This window comes from Macaca fascicularis, chromosome 7 (genome assembly GCF_037993035.2).
Source record: "Macaca fascicularis isolate 582-1 chromosome 7, T2T-MFA8v1.1".
In the NCBI taxonomy this organism is placed as follows: domain Eukaryota; kingdom Metazoa; phylum Chordata; class Mammalia; order Primates; family Cercopithecidae; genus Macaca; species Macaca fascicularis.
The window spans coordinates 122,799,427-122,818,876 of NC_088381.1; the positions used below are offsets into that span (position 1 = coordinate 122,799,427).

Genomic DNA, 19,450 nt, shown 5'->3' on the forward strand with positions numbered 1-19,450 from the left:
TTGAATTAAGTGTTCTCATTGTTAACAAATCTTTTATTACTTAAATGCAAAGCACATTAAACATTTGTATTACTTTTATATCTCAATCTAAGCTTTGCTTATATTAATCATATAGTTGCAAAATACTATAATTACAGTACTATTTAAAAAGGAAACTTTTTATTCTAAGATAATTGCAGTTTCACATGCAGCTGTATGAAATAATACAGAAAGATCCTGTGTAGCCTTGACCCAGTTTTCCCCAGTGGTAACATTTTGCAAAACTATAGCCCAACAATCACAACTATAGGGAACTGACATTGAAACAATCCCATTTTACTTCTATCATTTGGGTGTATGTATGTATTTAATTTTATTGTAGGTTTATTTGTTTACCACCACAGTCAAAATACAGAACCGCTTCCCCAAGCCCCAACTCCGACTCCAACCCCGGGCAACCACTACTCTATTCTCCATCCTGATCACGTTATCATTTCAGGAATGTTATATAAAGGAGTATATATTCTTTGGGGTTTGGTTTTTATTCACTTAGCAAGAGCCAGATAAAGTCCACTCATTTCATCTGTCTCTTAAATCTCTTTTAATCTATAAGAGTTCCCCGCTCCTACTTTATTTCCCTGGCCATTTCAAGGGCTCTTCAAGCTGTAGAATTTCTCACATTAACAAACTGGATTTAAGTAAATGTTTACGGTTTACCTTAAGAACATTGATTACATTTTTAAGTATTCAAAAACACAATCACAGCCTTTGCCAAGTCTCTTCCTTTTTTGCGGTGTAAGGTCTTATTTATTTAGATGCCATTTTATCGAACAACAAATGAGAAACATAAAATTGTAAATGAGGTTCTAAATGATGCTAAAGGTGTTTAGACCAGTTTCTGGCTTCTTCATTACACAACACCATTTTCATAAAACCCAATTTACCAAAGCAAGTATCTATGTTACTAGGTGCCTGTGCTGTGCCCTGCCATTCCTGGGGAAGTGAAACCTGAGGATTTAACTGGTACACCACACACATTCCTTCCACATCTAACACAGAAATTGCTCCTTCCTTCCTTCACATGGCAGAAGTTCATGAGAAGCAAGCCAGACACCTGTCCTAATTTCCATGTCAAAGGCTGGAACAGAACACCAGTCTTTTTCCCAAAAGGAACAGTCTCATGGAGTATCCAATGTGTAAGTAGATAGAATTTCTAAAAATTCTGCTTGCAAGAACCCTAAAGTAGTATTCAAAAAATGTGAATTCATTTTTACTTATTAATTTTTTTTCCCCCTTGAGACATGGTCTCACTCTGTCACCCATGCTGGAGTGCAGTGGCACAATCACGGCTCACTGCAGCCTTGACCTCCTGGGCTCAAGTAAGTGATCTTCCCACCTCAGCCTCCTGAGTAACTGGGACTACAGGTGTGTGCCACCATGCCAGGCTAATTTTTAAATTTGTTGTAGAGATGGGGTATCACTATGTTGTCTAGGCTGGTCTCAAACTCCTGGGCTCAACAGATCCTCCTGCCTTGGCCTCCCAAAGTGCTAGGATTATAGGCTTGAGCCAATGAACTCAGCTTGACACTTTTGATTTTTAACAAATGTATCTTTTCTTGGGGTAGCCTCCTAACTTAAAACATACAGGAACTTACAGAAATTAAAACGGTAAACTGTCAAAAAATTAATCATCCAGGCTGGGCAACACAGTGAGAGCTTATCTCTACAGAAAAAAAAAAAAAAGAGGACAATTGCTTGAGCCCAGGAGGTCGAGGTAGTAGTGAGCCGTGATCACACCAAGACACTCCTGCCTGGATGAAAAAACAAGACCTGCCTCAAACAAAAACAAAACAAAAAACCCATCACCATTACATAATAATTACTACCTATCCATATTACGACATATATGACAAACTCTTTCAAAATAAGTTTGGTGGATGTATTCAATTTCCAAAAACAGAAAAAGGTTTTTCCTTTTTTTTTTTTAAAGTTATCATGATTGTTATTATCATCGTTGTTATTATTATTAGAGATTATTATTATTATTATTATTGTTAGAGATGAGGTCTCATTATGTTGCCCAGGCTGGTCACAAACTGCTGAGCTTAAGTGATCCTCCCGCCTTGGCCTCCCAATGTGCTAGGATTACAGGCGTAAGACACCACACCCGGCCAAAAGGCATTTCTATAATAATTTTTTAAATCTGGGAATTCACTAAGATCTCAACCTTGGCACAATTATCCTTACCTTTCTTTCTTCAGTTGACAATACTCTAAACCGAATCATTCCTTCTTTTATTATGTCTGCTTCATCTGAAAAGTCAGGATTGTCAGACAAAATGTTACTTCTATTTTCTTCTAGCCACATCTGGAACCCAGTCTTTGGCCTAAAATCACAATTATGTGAAAATATTTTATACTTAATACAGAGTTAAATCTTTGACATCTATTATGTAAAATAAGGAAGACACAGTTACACTTGTTAATATTCATATTACTTTTTTTTTTTGAGACGGAGTCTCACTCTGTCACCCAGGCTGGAGCGCAATGGTGCGATCTCAGCTCACTGCAACCTCTGCCTCCTGAGTTCAAGCGATTCTCCTGCCTCAGCCTCCCAAGTAGCTGGGATTACAGGCATGCGCCACCACATCCGGCAAATTTTTTGTATGGGGTTTCACCATGTTGGTCAGGCTGGTCTCAAACTCCTGACCTCAAGCGATCTGCCCACCTTGGCTTCCCAAAGTGCTGGGATCACAGGCATAAGCCACTGTGACTGGCCTCATATTACTTTAAACTGCCTAGAGACTGCAGGATCAATGAACTGGAAAATCCTTTGTAAGGTAAATTCAAAAGGATCACTCACATTTGTATTTTCCAAGTGTAGCAACCATGAACTCTGTACTTTCAACTTTTTAATGAATGTAGACAGGCTCAAGGTCTCTAACCTCACTTAGCCCTTGTGGCCTGGTAAAATTCTTCCACATGTCCTTGGTACGCTCTTTTTCTATTTCCCCAAACCAGCTATTTGAATTCCTCACTACTTTTCTCAAGTCCCTTTCCCATCGCCTCACCCTTGCTCTCAGAGCTGACCTGCATCAGCATTAGGTGAAGCATGGACACAGCACATTTGTACATTTCATTAGATTCCACTCATGACATAAATTGTCTTTAAGTTACACAAGTGAAGGTTTAATGCAAATATTTAACATTTACTGATCACTTACTATCTACTAGGCACTATTCTAAAAGCTTTATGCATAATACCTTATTTAAATGACAATAACACTATGAGATAGATACAATTATTATCTCCATTCCATAAGTGAGGAAAGGGAGGCTGAGAGAGGTGAAATAACTTATCCCAGGTTACACAAACAGTAGAACTCAGACCTGGGATTCAACAACCAGGCAATTTGACTCCAGAGTCTATGGTTTTGTTTTTTTACATAGACAGAGTCTCGCTCTTTCCCCCAGGCTGGAGTGCAGTGGCTCCATTTCAGCTCACTGCAACCTCCACCTTCTGGGTTCATGTGATTCTCCTGCCTCAGCCTCACGAACAGCTGGGACTACAGGCACGCACCACCACACCTAGCTAATTTTTGTATTTTTAGTAGAAACAGGGTTTCACCATATTGGCCAGGCAGGTCTCGAACTCCTGACCTTGTGATCCGCCCGCCTCAGCCTCCCAAAGTGCTAGGATTACAGGTGTGAGCCGCTGTGCCCGGCCCAGAGTCTCTTATGTTTAACTCACCAGTTATACGCCCCTCACTAGGATGAACCTAAACGAATCCTAAATAACAAGTCTAAACGTTTTTTTAATTTTATTTATTTATTTATTTATTTATTTGAGACAGAGTCCCGCTCTCTTGCCCAGGCTGGAGTGCAGTGGCGTGATCTCGGCTTACTGCAAGCTCCACCTTCCGGGTTCACGCCATTCTCCTGCCTCAGCCTCCTGAGTAGTTGGGACTACAGGCTCCCGCCACCACTCCCAGCTAATTTTTTGTATTTTTAGTAGAGATGGGGTTTCACCGTGTTAGCCAGGATGGTCTCCATCTCCTGACCTCGTGATCCGCCCATCTCGGCCTCCCAAAGTGCTAGGATTACAGGCTTGAGCCATCGCACGTGGCCTAAACTTTTTAAGGTTAAAAAAATTTTATTAAAAAATTACTAGTATGACCATAACCACTTGCTCTAATTTCTGAAAATAAGCAAATTTTAAGTAATCTTAACGTAAACCGATTTCCAGAAAAATAACAGATCAAAACAAGTAAAAATCAAGGTATAACAAAGGTTCTTGAATTTCCAAAAATTAATGAAGACCCATTTTAATGAAACTTGGAGCAACGTCACAAATCTACCTAACAGCCTGCAATCTTCTGCTTCTAAACAGCTATTTTTAAAAACAAAACCAAACTTGAACATTTCTTTCTTTTTTTGTTTTTTAAAGAGATGTGAGTCTCACTATGTTGCCCAGGCTGGCTGCAAACTTCTGGGCTTAAGCAACCCTTCTGCCTCAACCTTCTAAGTAGCTGGGACTAAAAGAGTGCACAGCCACCTGGCTAAAATTGGACATTTCTGATTTAGTATATCAACATCTGTGAAAAATATTAGTTTTAATAGTCGTAATTCCTTAAAATTTCAAAAAGTAAGTTTTATGTATAACCGATAGTATGAAAAATTAAATTATCAATCTTCTTTGTTGTTGTTTCAAGAGACAGGGTCTTGCTTTGTCGCCCAGGCTGGAGTGCAGTGGTATAATCAGCTCACTGCCACCTCAAATTCCTGGGCTCAAGCAATCCTCCCACCTCAGACTTCCAAGTAGCTGGGACTACAGGCACGTGCCACCACACCTGGCTGATTTTAAAACTTTTGGTAGAGACGGGGTCTCCCTACATTGCCCAGGCTGGTTTCAATCTCCTGGGCTGAAGCTATCTGACCACATTGGCCTTCCAAAGTGTTAGGCTTGGCCAGGTATGGTGGCTCACACCTGTAATCCCAGCACTTTGGGAAGCTGAGGTGGGCAGATCACTTGAGGCCAAGAGTTTGAGACCAGCCTGGTCAATGTGGCAAAACTCCATCTCTGCCAAAAAATAACAAAATTAGCAGGCATGGTGGCACACACCTGTAATCCCAGCTACTCAGGAGGCTGAGGCATGATAATCGCTTGAACCCAGAAGATGGCGGTTGCAGTGAGCTGAGATTGCACCAGTGCACTCCAGCCCTGGTGACAGAGCAAGACTGTCTCAAAAAAAGCATTAGGCGGGTGGGGCATGGTGACTCACAACTGTAATTCCTGTGCTTTGGAAGGCCAAGGCGGGTGGATCCCCTGAGGTCAGGAGTTCAAGACCAGCCTGACCAACATGGAGAAACCACGTCTCTACTAAAAATACAAAATTAGAAGGGCGTAGAGGCACATGCCTGTAATCCCAGCTACTCAGGAGGCTGAGGCAAGAGAATCACTTGAACCCGGAGGCAGAGGTTGTGGTGAGCCGAGATGGTGCCACTGTACTGCAGTCTGGGCAACAAGAGCGAAAAAAAAAGTTAGGCTGAAAAAAAAGCATGAGCCACTACGCTCGGCCTATCAATTTTCTTAAATAAAATTTTCATTGTTTAAGACCTACATTAAATTCAGAACAAAACAGGAAATGTGAAAACCACAGCCACTCCCTCAAATTAAACTGGTTCACATAAAGTTATTAGGAAAATAAGATATACTTTATTTTATTATTATTTTTCTCCCTGGACTGCTCAGCATGAGAAAAATAAGATATATTATGGCAAAAATGAAATTGTGACTATTCTTTTCTTCTTGTTTTTTCTGAGAAGGAGTCTCACTCTGTCGCGTAGACTGGAGTGCAGTGGCGCAATCTTGGCTCACTGCAGCCTCCATCTCCTGGGTTCAAGCAATTCTCCTGCCTCAGCCTCCTGAGTGCCCAGCCACTATAAAGAAGTTCTTTATGTAGTAATAGAAAATAAGCTGCAAAAGCTATTGTTAAGTGAAAAAAGTAAGGTACAGAATAATGTGTGAAACAAAAAATAGACAAATAGGTATTTGCACATAAACAGAATAATTTTGGAAAGTTCTACAAGAAACTTGTTGCAGTGGTTGTTTTTGGAGACAGAAACTAGTTGGATGAAACTACTTATTAATACACTTCTTTTTGTATCTTGTTGTTTCTTCCCATTAAACTATTTAAAAACAAACAAAAAAAATTATAAAATATATCCCAATAAAATATATCACAATTTAAAAATATACAATTTACTAAAGCATATTTTAATAAATATTGTAAATAGACATTAATATCTGTGGCTTCCTTAAAGCCACAAGTGTCCAGAATGCCCACTACCAATGCCAATGTATTATTTGTATTAAGGAATAACAGCACTGCATAATTTTGTATTGCTGCTACTGTATACTTTTTATACTTGGTCACTGCATGCTAAATTTCTCTATGTACTGACCTTTGGTTTTCAGTGTTTTGAGGACATATAGCTGGGGTTTCAGATAATACATTTTTAGGATTTTCTTCTTTCACTTCCTCAGTTTTATTAGTTTGAGAATTTCTTTTCTGGAAATAGGATGCTGCAGATGCCTATAAAAACAAATGTGAACACTGCAATAACATCTAGTATAATTTTATATGTTTTATAAGCAAGTTCTGAAAAATGTGAAGAAACATCTATAATTACTGAGAATTCTTACATGAAATCTTGTCTTAGTTGTAAATAAATAGGCAAACACATGCAAAAACCAAAAAAGTATACTTCAGATTCCATGTTTTCTTTTTTTCTTTTTTTTTTTTTTTTTTTGAGACGGAGTCTCACTCTGTTGCCCAGGCTGGAGTGCAGTGGCGCGAACTCGGCTCACTGCAACCTCCGCCCTGAGTTCAAGTGGTTCTCCTGCCTCAGCCTCCCGAGTAGCTGGAATTACAGGCGCCTGCCACCCGCCCGGCTAATTTTTTGTATTTGTAGTATAGACAAGAGTTTCACCATCTTGGCCAGGCTGGTCTTCAACTCCTGACCTCGTGTGATCCATCCGCCTCGGCCTCTCAAAGTGCTGGGATTACAGGCGTGAGCCACTACGCCTGGCCTAAATTCCATATTTTCTAAGTGAATACAATTATATGAAATAGAAAAGATAAACAATAGATCTATTTTACTGATGACAAATCCGGGATCAAATACTTATGAGAGTGGAAAAATCAGGATTCAGAACAAGGAAAAATTAGGGCCATGTACAGTATCAGTCACTATTAAATAATAGTAAATAATAGTAAATATTTATTATGAATAATAGTAAATAAGAATATACATCAGAACTATCTGGGTGATTTTAATAAAAATACAGATAAATGTCTGAGCTTCTGGGGTCTGAGTATATACATTTTTAAAAAGTGATTCTATAAAAGCAAGGAGCGGGGCAGGACAGGCTGGGTGTGGTGGCTCATGCCTGTAATCCCAGCACTTTGGGAGGCTGAGGTAGGTGGATCACTTGAGGCCAGGAGTTCGAGACCAGTCTGGCCATCATGCTGAAACCCCATCTCTACTAAAAATACCAAAATTAGCTGGGCGTGGTGGCAGGCCCCTGTAATCCCAGCTACTCAGGAGGCTGAGGCATGAGAATTGCTTGAACCCAGGAGCGAGCTGAGATCCTGACACTGCACTACAGCCAGCCTGGGTAACAGAGTGAGCCTCTGTCTCAAAAAAGACAGGGAGAGCAGGATAGTGGTCATGGAAGTCAGAATCTGCTACAAAGTGTGTAACAACTCATGAGGCAGAAGAGGGAGTGATTCTGAAGCAAAAACACAAGTTTTGGGGTTTGTTTTTTTTCAGATGGGGTATCTCTTATAGTTTCCCAGACTGGACTCAAACTCCTGGGCTCAAGTGATCCTCCCACCTCAGCCTCCTGAGTAGCTGGGACTACAGGTGTGTGCCACTGTGCCCAGGTGCAAAAACAGAATTGAACCCACTTCCCTAACAAGACAATTGTAAACAGTCATAACCTCCTATCCTATATCTGAAACAGTGAACAAAACTGAAGACAAACAGATCCCATGCTGCTTACTGCAGAGGAGGGTAGCTGAAACAGTACCTGCTTAGGCTTCGGCTTTGGAATCAGAGGCTTTATAATGGGAGACTTTTCATTATTTGTAGTTCGATTAAGTGCAGTGGATTTCTTGGATGATTTGCCCATATTGTCTAAAATATTAGTTGAACGTGCTGAATTCATTGACATGGCTGGTTCTTTGGAACTGGCTGATACCTAAAGAGCAAACTAGTGTTAGCACTTTATGTTTAAAGAAGAAAAATATCCCAAGAGACTTATTTTTTCTTAAAATTTCTGTTAAGATTGTATTGCCATCTCATCTTTAGAACTAAATACATTTGGTACAATCCAAATTAAGAAGGATACATATATTCCCAAATATCACATCCCCAAGAAAGACAGAGGTATCTTTCAAAACCATAGGTACTTAGAAGGTAGGTGGAAAAGACAACTCTCAGCCCAAGTGCTGCTTTCTTCTGTTTCCACACAGATCAGTCTTTCATGCCTCCAAGTCTGGGGAGAGTCATCTCATCACTTGGAAATACTTCTTTGTATAGAAATGTATTTAAATAATATAAAACATCACTTGGAAGACTTTACCTTAAAGGGATTTACTCGTCCTTGGCTGCTAAAGGTAACTGCACCTTTCACAAAAAAGAAACCCTTGCTTAATAATGGTAGAAAATAGATGACTTCTGACATCTATAATACTACATAGAATATTGTAATCCCCATTAAATGAAAACAAATGTATTTTGCAACTTTTAAAAACTATTAACAGACATCCTTTTTCCTGTTTCTAAGCCAAAATAAAAGCTATTAAATGTGAACTATCCCAATATGTACATACTGAAACATATTCAGTATGTACAGATCTTTTTCTCCTGTTACTGCGGAAGAGGCAGTGGCTAGTCTGAGCTAAGGTTAGTAATCCCTTTACATGTGTTCTGTATCCCATGCCCTCCTGCTTTGTCAGAAAACCTGACCTATCAAGTTTCTTGACAGCCTACATCTTTGACTTTTCCCTATTTATTGGCCCCTAAAGTTTCCCAACTTAAAAAGAAACAAAAACCAAACCTTCTCTACCCTACATTCCTTCCAGTCATCATTTTCTCTCGTCTCCTCCATCCAGCCATTTTTTTTTTTTTTTTTTTTTGAGACAGAGTCTCACTCTTGTTGCCCAAGCGATCTTGGCTCACTGCAACGTCCACCTCTCAGGTTCAGGCAATTCTACTGTCTCAGCATCCCGAGTAGCTGAGATTATAGGCGCCTGCTACCACACCTGGCTAATTTTTGTATTTTTAGTAAAGACAGGGTTTCACCATGTTGGCCAGGCTGGTCTTGAACTCCTGACCTCAGGTGATCCGTCTGCCTTGGCCTCCCACAGTGCTGGGATTACAAGCATGAGCCACTGTGCCCGGTCATCCAGCCAAATTTTTCCAAGAGCTGTTGACACTATTATCATTTCCTCACCACCCATACATTCCTCCATACAATATAGCACTTCCAGCCCTACTACCCTACAGAATCTCCTCTTGCTAAGGTCCTCAATGATCTCTACATGGTCAAATCTGGTGGATACCTGTCAGTCACCTTATTGGCTCTATCAATGGCATCCCACATAGCTGACTGTTCCTTTCTTCTTGATACTTTGTCCTCTCTTGACTTCTGAGATACTGCATTCCCTGACTTAGTTCCTTCCTCTCTGGACCTGTGGACTCATTGTCTTCCAATAGTTGGTTCCTCCTCTTCCTCTACCCGATGCTCAAATGTTGGAGATTCCCTAGTCCTAAGCTCATTTTTCTTCTTGCTTTACATTCTCCCCCAATGCTTGCTTCCCCATGCCCATGGTTTAAATTGCTATACTTATGCCAGTGATTTTCACTTTGTATCTCTTGACCAGAATACTTTCCTGAGCTCCTGATTCAAATATCTGTCTTCATGACATTCTACTTACCTTACAGTAATTCATCATCTTCCTCTCTAAATCTGCTTTTCCCTAGTGTTTCCTGACTTAGGAAATGGCACCATCATTCACTCAAGTACTCAAGCCAGTGTTAACAAACTAATCTCTAATTAAGAGCTTTCCTGGCATGGTGGCTCATGCCTGTAATCCCAGCACTTTGTGAGGCTGAGGAGGGAGGACTGCTTGAGCCCAGTTTAAGACCAGCCTGGGTAACATAGGGAGAGACCCTGTCTCTACAAAAACAAAAAACATAACGAAACAAAAAACCCAAACCAAAACAAAACTAGACAGACATGGTGACACATGCCTATGGTCCCAGCTACTTGGGAGGCTGAAGTGGAAAGATCGCTTGGGTCTGGGAGGTTGAGGCTACAGTGAGTCATAATCATGCTACTGCACTCTAACCTGGGTGACGAGTCAGACCCTGGGGGAAAAAAAAGAGGAGGGAAGGAGGGAAGAAGGGACAGATGGAGGGAGGGAGGAAAGGAGAGAGGGAGAGAGGGAGGGAGGGAGGGAGTGAAGGAGGAAAGGAGAGAGGGAGGGAGGGAGGGAGGAAGGAAGGAAGGAAGGAAGGAAAGGAGAGAGGGAGGGAGGGAGGGAGGAACTAACTAACTTTCCAGCTGAGCATGGCCACTTGTGCCTATAATCCCAGAACTTTGGGAGGCTAAGGCAGGAGAGTTGCTTAAGCCCAGGAGTTCCAGACCAGCCTCAGCAACAAAGCGAGCCCCTCTCTCTACAAAAAGTACACACCAAAAATTAACCAAGCATGGTGATGCACAACTGTAGTCATAGCTACTCAGTAGGGTGAGGCAGGAGGATCACTTGAGCACACAATTTCAAGGCTGTAGTGAGTTAGGACTGCATCAGTGCATTCCAACTCTACTCCAGTCTGAGTGACAAAGCAAGATACCCTGTATCCCCCCATCCCCACAAAACAACAACAACAAAAAAAACTTTCCATCTAGCCAATAAAAATTGTTTTATTTATCTTGTTTCTGAAAATACTTTATAGAAGTTTCCCCTTTTTTCTCTCCTGACAGAGTGCTAGCCCCTTGCGGTTTGGTGCCTCCCTGATTCATGAATCACGGAACGCTCAAATTAATCCTGTAAGATTTAAATGTGCTTAAGTTTTTCTTCTATTACAAGAAACTGAGTCATTCTTTATGCCCTGAACTCCTACATGCTCTTCATCATCTTCAGAAATAGCTCTCCAATTCTGCCCATTCTTTCTAACATCACCATCATCACCTTAGCTCAGGCCCTTATTCAGTCTCATTTGGACTGCCACTGTAGTCTATTTATTTTTTAATTTTTATTTACTTACTCTTCTTCTTATTTTTTTAGATGAAGTCTCACTCTGCCACCCAGGGTGGAGTGCAGTGGCATTATCTCCGCTTACTGCAACCCCCACCTCGTGGATTCAAGCAATTCTGCCTCAGCCTCCCAAGTAGCTGGGATTACAGGCATGATTTTTTTTTTTAATTTTTTTTTTATTTTTAAGAGAGATATGGTTTCACCATTTTGGCCAGGCTGGTCTTGAACTCCTGACCTCAAGTGATCCACCTGCCTTGGCCTCCCAAAGTGCTGAGATTACAGGCGTGAGCCCCCATGCCTGGCCTATTTACTTATTTTTTGATACAGGGTCTTGCTCTGTCACCCAGGCTGGAGTGCAGTGGTGCAACCATAGCCTACTGCACTCTCAAACTCCTAGGCTCAAGATATCCTCCTGCACCAGCCTCCCAAATACCTGGGACTACCGGCGTGCACTACCATGCCTGGCTAATATTTTTATTTTTTACTTTTTGTAGAGATAGGGTTTCGTTGTTCCCTAGGCTGGTCTCAAACGTCTGGCCTCAAGTGATCATTCAACCTTGGCCTCCCAAAATGCTGAGTTTACAGACGTGAGCCATCATGCCTGGGTATATCTATTCTTCTTCAGCACAGTGTGCCATGCTGTATCTCTGCTTAAAACCTACAACAGTCTCTCAGTGACCTTAGAATAAAGAGCAAAATCCTGACTGGGTGTGGTGGCTCACACCTGTAGGTCCAACACTTTGGGATGTGGAGGTGAGCAAATTGCTTGAGTTTGAGACCAGCCTGGACAACAGAGTGACACCCCATATCTCTATTAAAAAAAAAAAAAAAAAGACCAAAATCCTCAATATGGCCTATACAGATCTGCATGACTTGGCTCCTGCCCATCACTCTAAAACCCTTCAGCACCACTTTCTCTTTGCTCTCTGAGCTTTTCACACCATCCTTTTGCAGTCTTCACTTCACACATACTGTTCCTTAAGTCCAATGCTTCTCTTCGGCTCCTGTTCCCATACATCTTTGCCTCGCTGACTATTATTCATCCTTCAGGTCTCTGCTGTAAATACTCCATGAGGTCTGCCTTGGAGTCCCTACCTATTCTCCACCGACTAGATGACAGCTATGTGTTATACGCTCTTTTCATATTCTATATGTTTTTTAAGTTAATTTTTTAAATGAAAGTAACATATGTCCACAGTTTAAAAAGTCAAATGGTATTATAAGGTTTATGCTCCCCACTGACAAAAGGCCAGCAGGGCCCTACTCCAACCTTCTCTATCCCGCAGGCCCACTCCCTGAACGCAACTATTTTCAACTCCTTTTTTTTTTCTTTTCTTTTCTTTCTTTTTTTTTTTTTTTGAGATAGAGTCTTACTCCATTGCCTAGGCTGGAGTGCAATGGCACGATCTCAGCTCACTGCAGCCTCTGCCTCCTGAGTTCAAGCGATTCTCCTGCTTCAGCCTCCCGAGTAGCTGGGATTACAGGCACACACCACCACACCCAGCTAATTTTTGTATTTTTAGTAGAGATGGGGTTTCACCATGTTGGCCAGGCTAGTCTAGAACTCCTGGCCTCGTTATCCGCCCGCCTTGGCCTCCCAAAGTGCTGGGATTACAGGCGTGAGCCACTGCACCTGGCCTTCAATTCCTTTTAACTATTTCTCCAGTATCCTGCATGTTTCCTCAGTGATATCCAGATCTGTCTTCCCAACTGGGCTAAAATAGCATTAAAACAGAGATCAACCATGCATGTCTGTTTGACTTCTGTATCCACCATTAAGTAAAATGCCTGACACACAATAGGCAGTTTATAAACATTTGTTAAATGACCATAGCTTCACAAACAACATCTGAGATTAAAAAACAAAAACATAAACACACACACACAAAAATGGCCTTAAGGGGTAAGGTGTATTTGCGTAGATGTGCCACTTTACAGACAACTTTCAAAATTTCCTTGATATTACAAATTTATAAATATTTCTCACCTGACTTAGCTGAAATATCGGAGGAATTTGTACTTTTGGAAAATGAGTTCTGTCCTACAGATTAAAATAAAGCAATATAATGTAAATAGGGAAAATAAACTCATCCTCAATATAAAACAACCTGACAGCAAAGAGGTCTGAAAAAAAGTATGAGTATTCAATTTCCCTCAGTTAAGTAAAATGGGAAAAGCCACATCCATGATAGTTCTCATCATTTATGGGCTTGCAAATGTATCTCACCAGGCTTATGTATTTCTGGTTTTTCTTCATCATCAGCTTCTCCACTGTCCTCGGCATCTTCTTCAACTTGATTTCTGAACCTTGGTTGGCTCCACTCTGTAGCAGTATTGCTGTAACTAAGAGAAAATAAGATTATTCAATAAAGAGCTATGTAAAGACCAACTTAACAATCAAGACAGTAAAGGAAAATTCAAACAACTGAATTATTTCTTACCCAGCATTCAGCTTTTTTCTGAAATCTTCTTCTTCTTCTCCCTCTTCCACCTGGGTTGCTGTCAATTCAGCTGCCTTCTCTACAGCCAGTTCACTAAGTTTTTGAGCTAGTATTAATTTCCGAGAGCGAGAAGCATATTTAATGGCTAAATTCACAGCATTTTGAGTCATTAGATCAGCAAGTTCCACACAACGGAATTCCCGCTCCAGTTTACAAGAAAGCTAATCCAAAAAGGGGGGGGAAAAAAAAGATCAAATCACATCAAGTAAAACTTTTTAAAGATACTGACACTATTAGTAAAACTGAGAAAATAGTTTTCTAGCTACTGTAACTCCCTGATTCTAAGATGCACATTTTTACAAGCTTTAACATCTTTGAAATTGGAATTACAATTAATTACAATTAATGGTGGGTCAGTTTGGCAGCATTTTTGTGTCTCCATGGCTTAAATGAATAAAGTAATGGTGCATTATGCCATAAATAGTGGCTTAGATTTGATGAAATATTACATAGCACTTTAAGCTACTAATTGCAAGAAAATTAAGAAATTCATTTAAAAAATTCAAGGGGGAGGCTGGGCATGGTGGCTCACACCTGTAATACCAGTGCCTTGGGAGGCCCAGGTGGGTGGATCATGAGGTCAGGAGTTCGAGATCAGCCTGGCCAACATGACAAAACCCCGTCTCTACTAAAAACACAAAAATTAGCCAGGCATGCTGGCGTGCGCCTGTAATCCCAGCTATTCAGGAGGCTGAGGCAGAAGAATCGCTTGAACCCGGGAGGTGGAGGTTGCAGTGAGCCGAGATTACACCACTACACTCCAGCCTGGGCGACAAAGCAAGACTCTGTCTCAAAAAAAAAACAAAAAACAAAAAAAGCCAAGGGGACCAGGCGTGGTGGCTCACACCTGTAATCCCAGCACTTTGGAAGGCCAAAGCAGAGGGATCGCTAGAGGCCAGGAGTTTGAGACTAGCCTGGGCAACACGGTGAGACCCTGTAACTACAAAAAATAAATTTGCTGGGCGTGGTGGCATGCACTTGTAGTCTCAGCTACTCAGGAGCCTGAGACAGGAGGTTCACTTGAGCCCAGGAGGTTGAGGCTGCAGTGAGTCACAATCTTGCCACTGTACTCTAGCCTGGGTGACAGTGAGACTCTGTCTCTAAAAAATACAAAAAAGAAAACCAACAAACTGAGAAAAATTGGTACTTTGAAGATTACTAAGGGTCTCCTAATTCATAGCATATTAGAACTGTTTTCTTACTTATATATTCCATGTCTGATCCATCAGCACAGAAGCTTTAGATATTCACCTGGATGTCCTTTTCAAGATTTTTAGTATCATTTATCTATAATCAGTACTTCTTAATCAGGATGGTACACTGCCTCCACTGCCTCAGGGGGCATTTAGAAATAAAAAGGAGGCTGGGCGTGGTGGCTCATGCCTATAATCCCAGCACTCTGGGAGGCCGAGGCGGGTGAATCACAAGGTCAGGAGATCGAGACCATCCTGGCTAACATGGTGAAACCCGTCTCTAGTAAAAATACAAAAGATTAGCCGGGCGTGGTGGCGGGCGCCTGTGGTCCCAGCTACACAGGAGGCTAAGGCAGGAGAATGGCGTGAACCCGGGAGGCAGAGCTTACAGTGAACCGAGATCGCACCACTGCACTCCAGCCTGGGCAACAGAGCGAGACTCCATCTCAAAAAAAAAAGAAAAGAAAAAGGAATAGTTTGGTTTCCACAGTGACTATGCTGAACTAAAGGCATTTGCCCGGGGGCCAGGAATGCTAAAGAACTCACCAATCCCCTCGAAATCCTGGGCTCAAGATATCCTCCTGCCCTGGTATCTTTGATATGAGTCCCCTGGTATTTTTGATATGAGAAACACTGCCACAAGGAAAAGCTCCTCTAAGGCTAAATAGCAAATACATGAAACATATTTCCTTACATGTGTTGTACAAAGTAAAAAGGCTGCTAGTTCCTGGACCACAAGTAACACTTTATCAAAGGAATAAAGCTTATTCTACAATAAAGTTTTCTTACTACCAAAATGAGTTTTCTTAATACCAAACTTAAGGCCATGTTGCATAAAGGTGACAGTAGTGAGTACTACTTTTTAGAGACAAGAGTGGCAATTTGCTCTGTGGTCTCATATACCACTTTGCTCTAAGAACCTTGTTTCTTCAACTTTAAAATTAAAAGTCTGGACCATTCACTCTGTCAACAAATATTAAGGTCTACTATGTGTTAAGCCACCACATCATTGCCTGGCATACAGCAGTGAGCAGGTCTCTGCTCTCAGGGGCGTAAAGTCTGGTGTAAAACAAATAGAGAAGAAATAATACTATACTCCTCTCCATAAACCAACCACGAGTGGGGACACAAGCACAGGAACTTTAAGACACCCTGCTCCAGAGATAAATGTACTTAAATATTCTAGACATCAAACCTGGCCACTGGTCACAAATAAATTTTCATCACACACAGCTGCCTAATTCAAAGAGGATGACAAAAGGCAGGCATATCTAAAAGCCTGATCGAAGTTCTTAAGATTGCCCAGCCCTGGATATTAAAAAAAAGTATACACTCAAACTTTGTAAAACAGTAACAGAAACTAGAGCAGTAGTTCTCAGTTACTTTGAGGGCCTGTTAAAACACAGACTGATGGGCAAAAGCAAAAGGGCAGTAGCCCCAGAGATGTTTATTCCTGCATATGATCTTAGCTACAAGGTAATGTTGTATTCATTCTAGGCTGGGCACAGTGGCTCATGCCTGTGATCCCAGCACTTTCGGAGGCCGAGGCAGGTGAATTACCTGAGGTCAGGAGTTCAAGACCAGCCTGACCAACATGGTGAAATGCTGTTTCTACTAAAAATACAAAAATTAGCCAGGTGTGGTGGCACACGCCTGTAGTCCCAGCTACTCAGGAGGTTGAGGCAGGAGAATCACTTGAACCCGGGAGGTGGAAGTTGCAGTGAGCCAAGACTGCACGAGTGCACTCCAGCTTGAGAAACAAGAGTGAAACTCTGTCTAAAAAAAAAAAAAAAATTTAACTGCAAGACCAACCAGAAAATAGAACTTTATAGGGGAAAATGCCATCAGATAAAACTTAAGAATGGCCAGGCACGGTGGCTCATGCCTGCAATCCCAGCACTTTGGGAGGCTGAGGCGGGCGGATCATGAGGTCAGGAATTCGAGACTAGTCTGGCCAACATAGTGAAACCCCGTTTCTACTAAAAACACACACAAAAAAATAGCTGGGCGTGGTGGTGGGCGCCTGTAATCCTAGCTACTCGGGAGGCCGAGGCAAGAGAATTGTGTGAATCCAGGAGGCAGAGGTTGCAGTGAGCTGAGATCACACCACTGCACTCCAGCCTGGGTGACAGAACGAGACTCCGTCGCAACAACAACAACAACAAACTTAAGAATCTTAGGTTGTGGGACTTAGTCCTAATGCACAGACCTTTAAGAAATTCAACCTATAGAAAAGCATTTAACTTTAACATCTTCAGTATATTTATTTTACTCACCGCAAGCATTTTCATTAAAAGTTCCTGTTGCTCTTTTGTTGCTTGCTTTTTAGTGCTCTCTTCGTATTCATAACCATTTTTAGCTAAATAATCAAGGTGGTTGTGAAATATAACTGAACGCCAAAACTGCTCCTACAAAAGTGAACAAAATTGCTTAATGCCAACTATCACCTTAGTATGAGACAAGTGTTAAATATTTCTCTCAAGACACCAGTTTTTGAATAAAATATGTTCTGAAGCCCTCCTTTCTATAAGTTTATTTTACAATTCAAATTCTAGTGTGATACTACAGCTTAACTTTTTCCCCTATCCTTAAAAAAGGCAGTTGGGGAGGAATACAGCATTTAAAACAGTTTCCTAGCTATCATAATGAATGCTCAGAGAACTTGGTAAACAAACTTTTTAAAAGCTAATTTGTTTCTTATTTAGAGTAACTAATTGCAGATTTCAAATGACTTTTGATGACACAGGGCTAGGACTAGGGTCAGGTAAGCCAGGTGCCTACGGCACAAAATGATGGAGGCACTTCTTCTCAGGGACATGCCCTATCCTGAGAGTAAGTCTTTCCCCAGTGGGTCTCTGATAGTCACACCTGTTTACTTTGTAGACAAAGTCCCTGGAAGCAGTGATGGCAATCAGGTGGCCTGGTGATCCTAAGCAGTCCTCCTCCCTCCCTGCTACCCCTATTCATGTAATTATACAGTAATGAATATAGTGGCCATCACGACAATTTTAAAGTGTATGTATCACAGGTGCTGTATTATCAAATTCAAAGTGTCAAGGTAAGACTTCCACATACCTCCATTTGTCCTTTCTCTGTTGCAATCTGACAATAAGGAAGCTTAAAGGATAATATAGCAACGGCAGGGCGTGGAAGGGTTGGGGGAAACCGAGAACCTTTACAAGGAATGCACCTGTCAGTAAAGAAAAGTTCCACCATAAAAATTTGCTAACATGTCATAAAAACTGCAAAATTAAAAAAGTTTTCAAAAGTTAATAACTTAGAATAGTATTATTATAATAGCTGCCTTAATTATATGTAACAAATATCTCTTTTTTAAAAAGTGTTTTAGGCTTGACTAGGCATAAAGACTATCCCTACAAGCATTTCAAGAATAGAAAAATTTCTTCTCATATCTCACTTATTTTTTTTGAGACAGGGTCTCACTGTGTTGCCCAGGCTAAAGTACAGTGGTGTGATCACGGTTCACTGAAGCCCCAACCTCCCAAGTTCAAGCGATCCTCCCACCTCAGCCTCCCAAGTAGCTAGGACTACAGACATGTGCCACCATGCCTGGCTAACTTTTGTATTTTTAGTAGAGATGGGGTTTTGCCATGTTGCCCAGGATGGACTCGAACTCCTGGGCTAAAGTGTGCCTCCTGCCTTTGCCTCCCAAAGTGCTGAGATTACAGGCGTGAGCTACCCTGCCCAGCCTCACATATCACTTTATAAAATGACAACCACTAAAAGTCAAATCAGCCCTCTTCATATTTTCCTTAGCAAACTACCCACTTTTAAAACATAAAAACTATACTATTAACACCTGTCATAGAATCCATGTTATCACCAAGATAAATGCTGATGATGCTGCACGTGGAACATACTACTCTAAGGTCAACCACATGCTTGGCTGTAAAGCAAGTCTCAAAATTTTTTAATTGAAATCATACCATGCATATATTCTGAGACCACAGTAAAATGAAAATAGAAATCAATACTGAGGATCTCTCAGAACCACACAAATTACATGGGAAGTAAACAACATACTCCAGAATGACTTTTGAATAAACAATGAAATTAGCAGAAATCAAAACATTCTTTAAAATAAATGAAAACAGACACAACATATCAAAATATATGGGATGCAGCAAAAGCAATGTTAAGAGGAAAGTTTATAGCACCAAACACCTAAATCAAGTTAGAAAGATCTCAAATTAATAATCTAATATGGCATCTAGGGAAACTAGATAACTGAGAACAAACAAACCCGAAAGCTAGCAGAAAAAAAGAAATAACTAAAATCACAGCAGAACTAAACAAAATTGAGACTCAAAAATCCATACAAGGGATCAATAAAACAAAAAAATTGGTTTTTTGAAAGGATAAACAAGATTGATAAACTCCTAGCTAGATTAACAAAGAAAAGAAGAGAGAAGCTCCATATAGGCACA

General features: G+C 41.0%; 1 protein-coding gene across 9 annotated transcripts in view; it reads right to left on the reverse strand.

The window, feature by feature from the left end:
* The window catches only part of WDHD1 (WD repeat and HMG-box DNA binding protein 1), an 86,059-nt gene that overhangs the window by 2,231 nt on the left and 64,378 nt on the right, over nucleotides 1-19,450 (reverse strand). For 6 of the 9 annotated variants that reach the window (XM_045396447.3, XM_005561310.5, XM_073997428.1 and 3 more), the window contains 9 exons: nucleotides 18,078-18,192; nucleotides 17,279-17,410; nucleotides 13,750-13,970; nucleotides 13,536-13,651; nucleotides 13,296-13,349; nucleotides 8,629-8,672; nucleotides 8,074-8,244; nucleotides 6,444-6,574; nucleotides 2,227-2,365 (listed from right to left, as the gene is read on the reverse strand). In XM_045396447.3, coding sequence (XP_045252382.2) covers nucleotides 2,227-2,365; nucleotides 6,444-6,574; nucleotides 8,074-8,244; nucleotides 8,629-8,672; nucleotides 13,296-13,349; nucleotides 13,536-13,651; nucleotides 13,750-13,970; nucleotides 17,279-17,410; nucleotides 18,078-18,192 — 1,123 coding nt within the window. Of the gene's footprint in view, nucleotides 1-2,226; nucleotides 2,366-6,443; nucleotides 6,575-8,073; nucleotides 8,245-8,628; nucleotides 8,673-13,295; nucleotides 13,350-13,535; nucleotides 13,652-13,749; nucleotides 13,971-17,278; nucleotides 17,411-18,077; nucleotides 18,193-19,450 lie in introns of those variants that run through there. The other 3 variants (XM_005561308.5, XM_045396446.3, XR_012415808.1) reach the window with 3 other exon arrangements.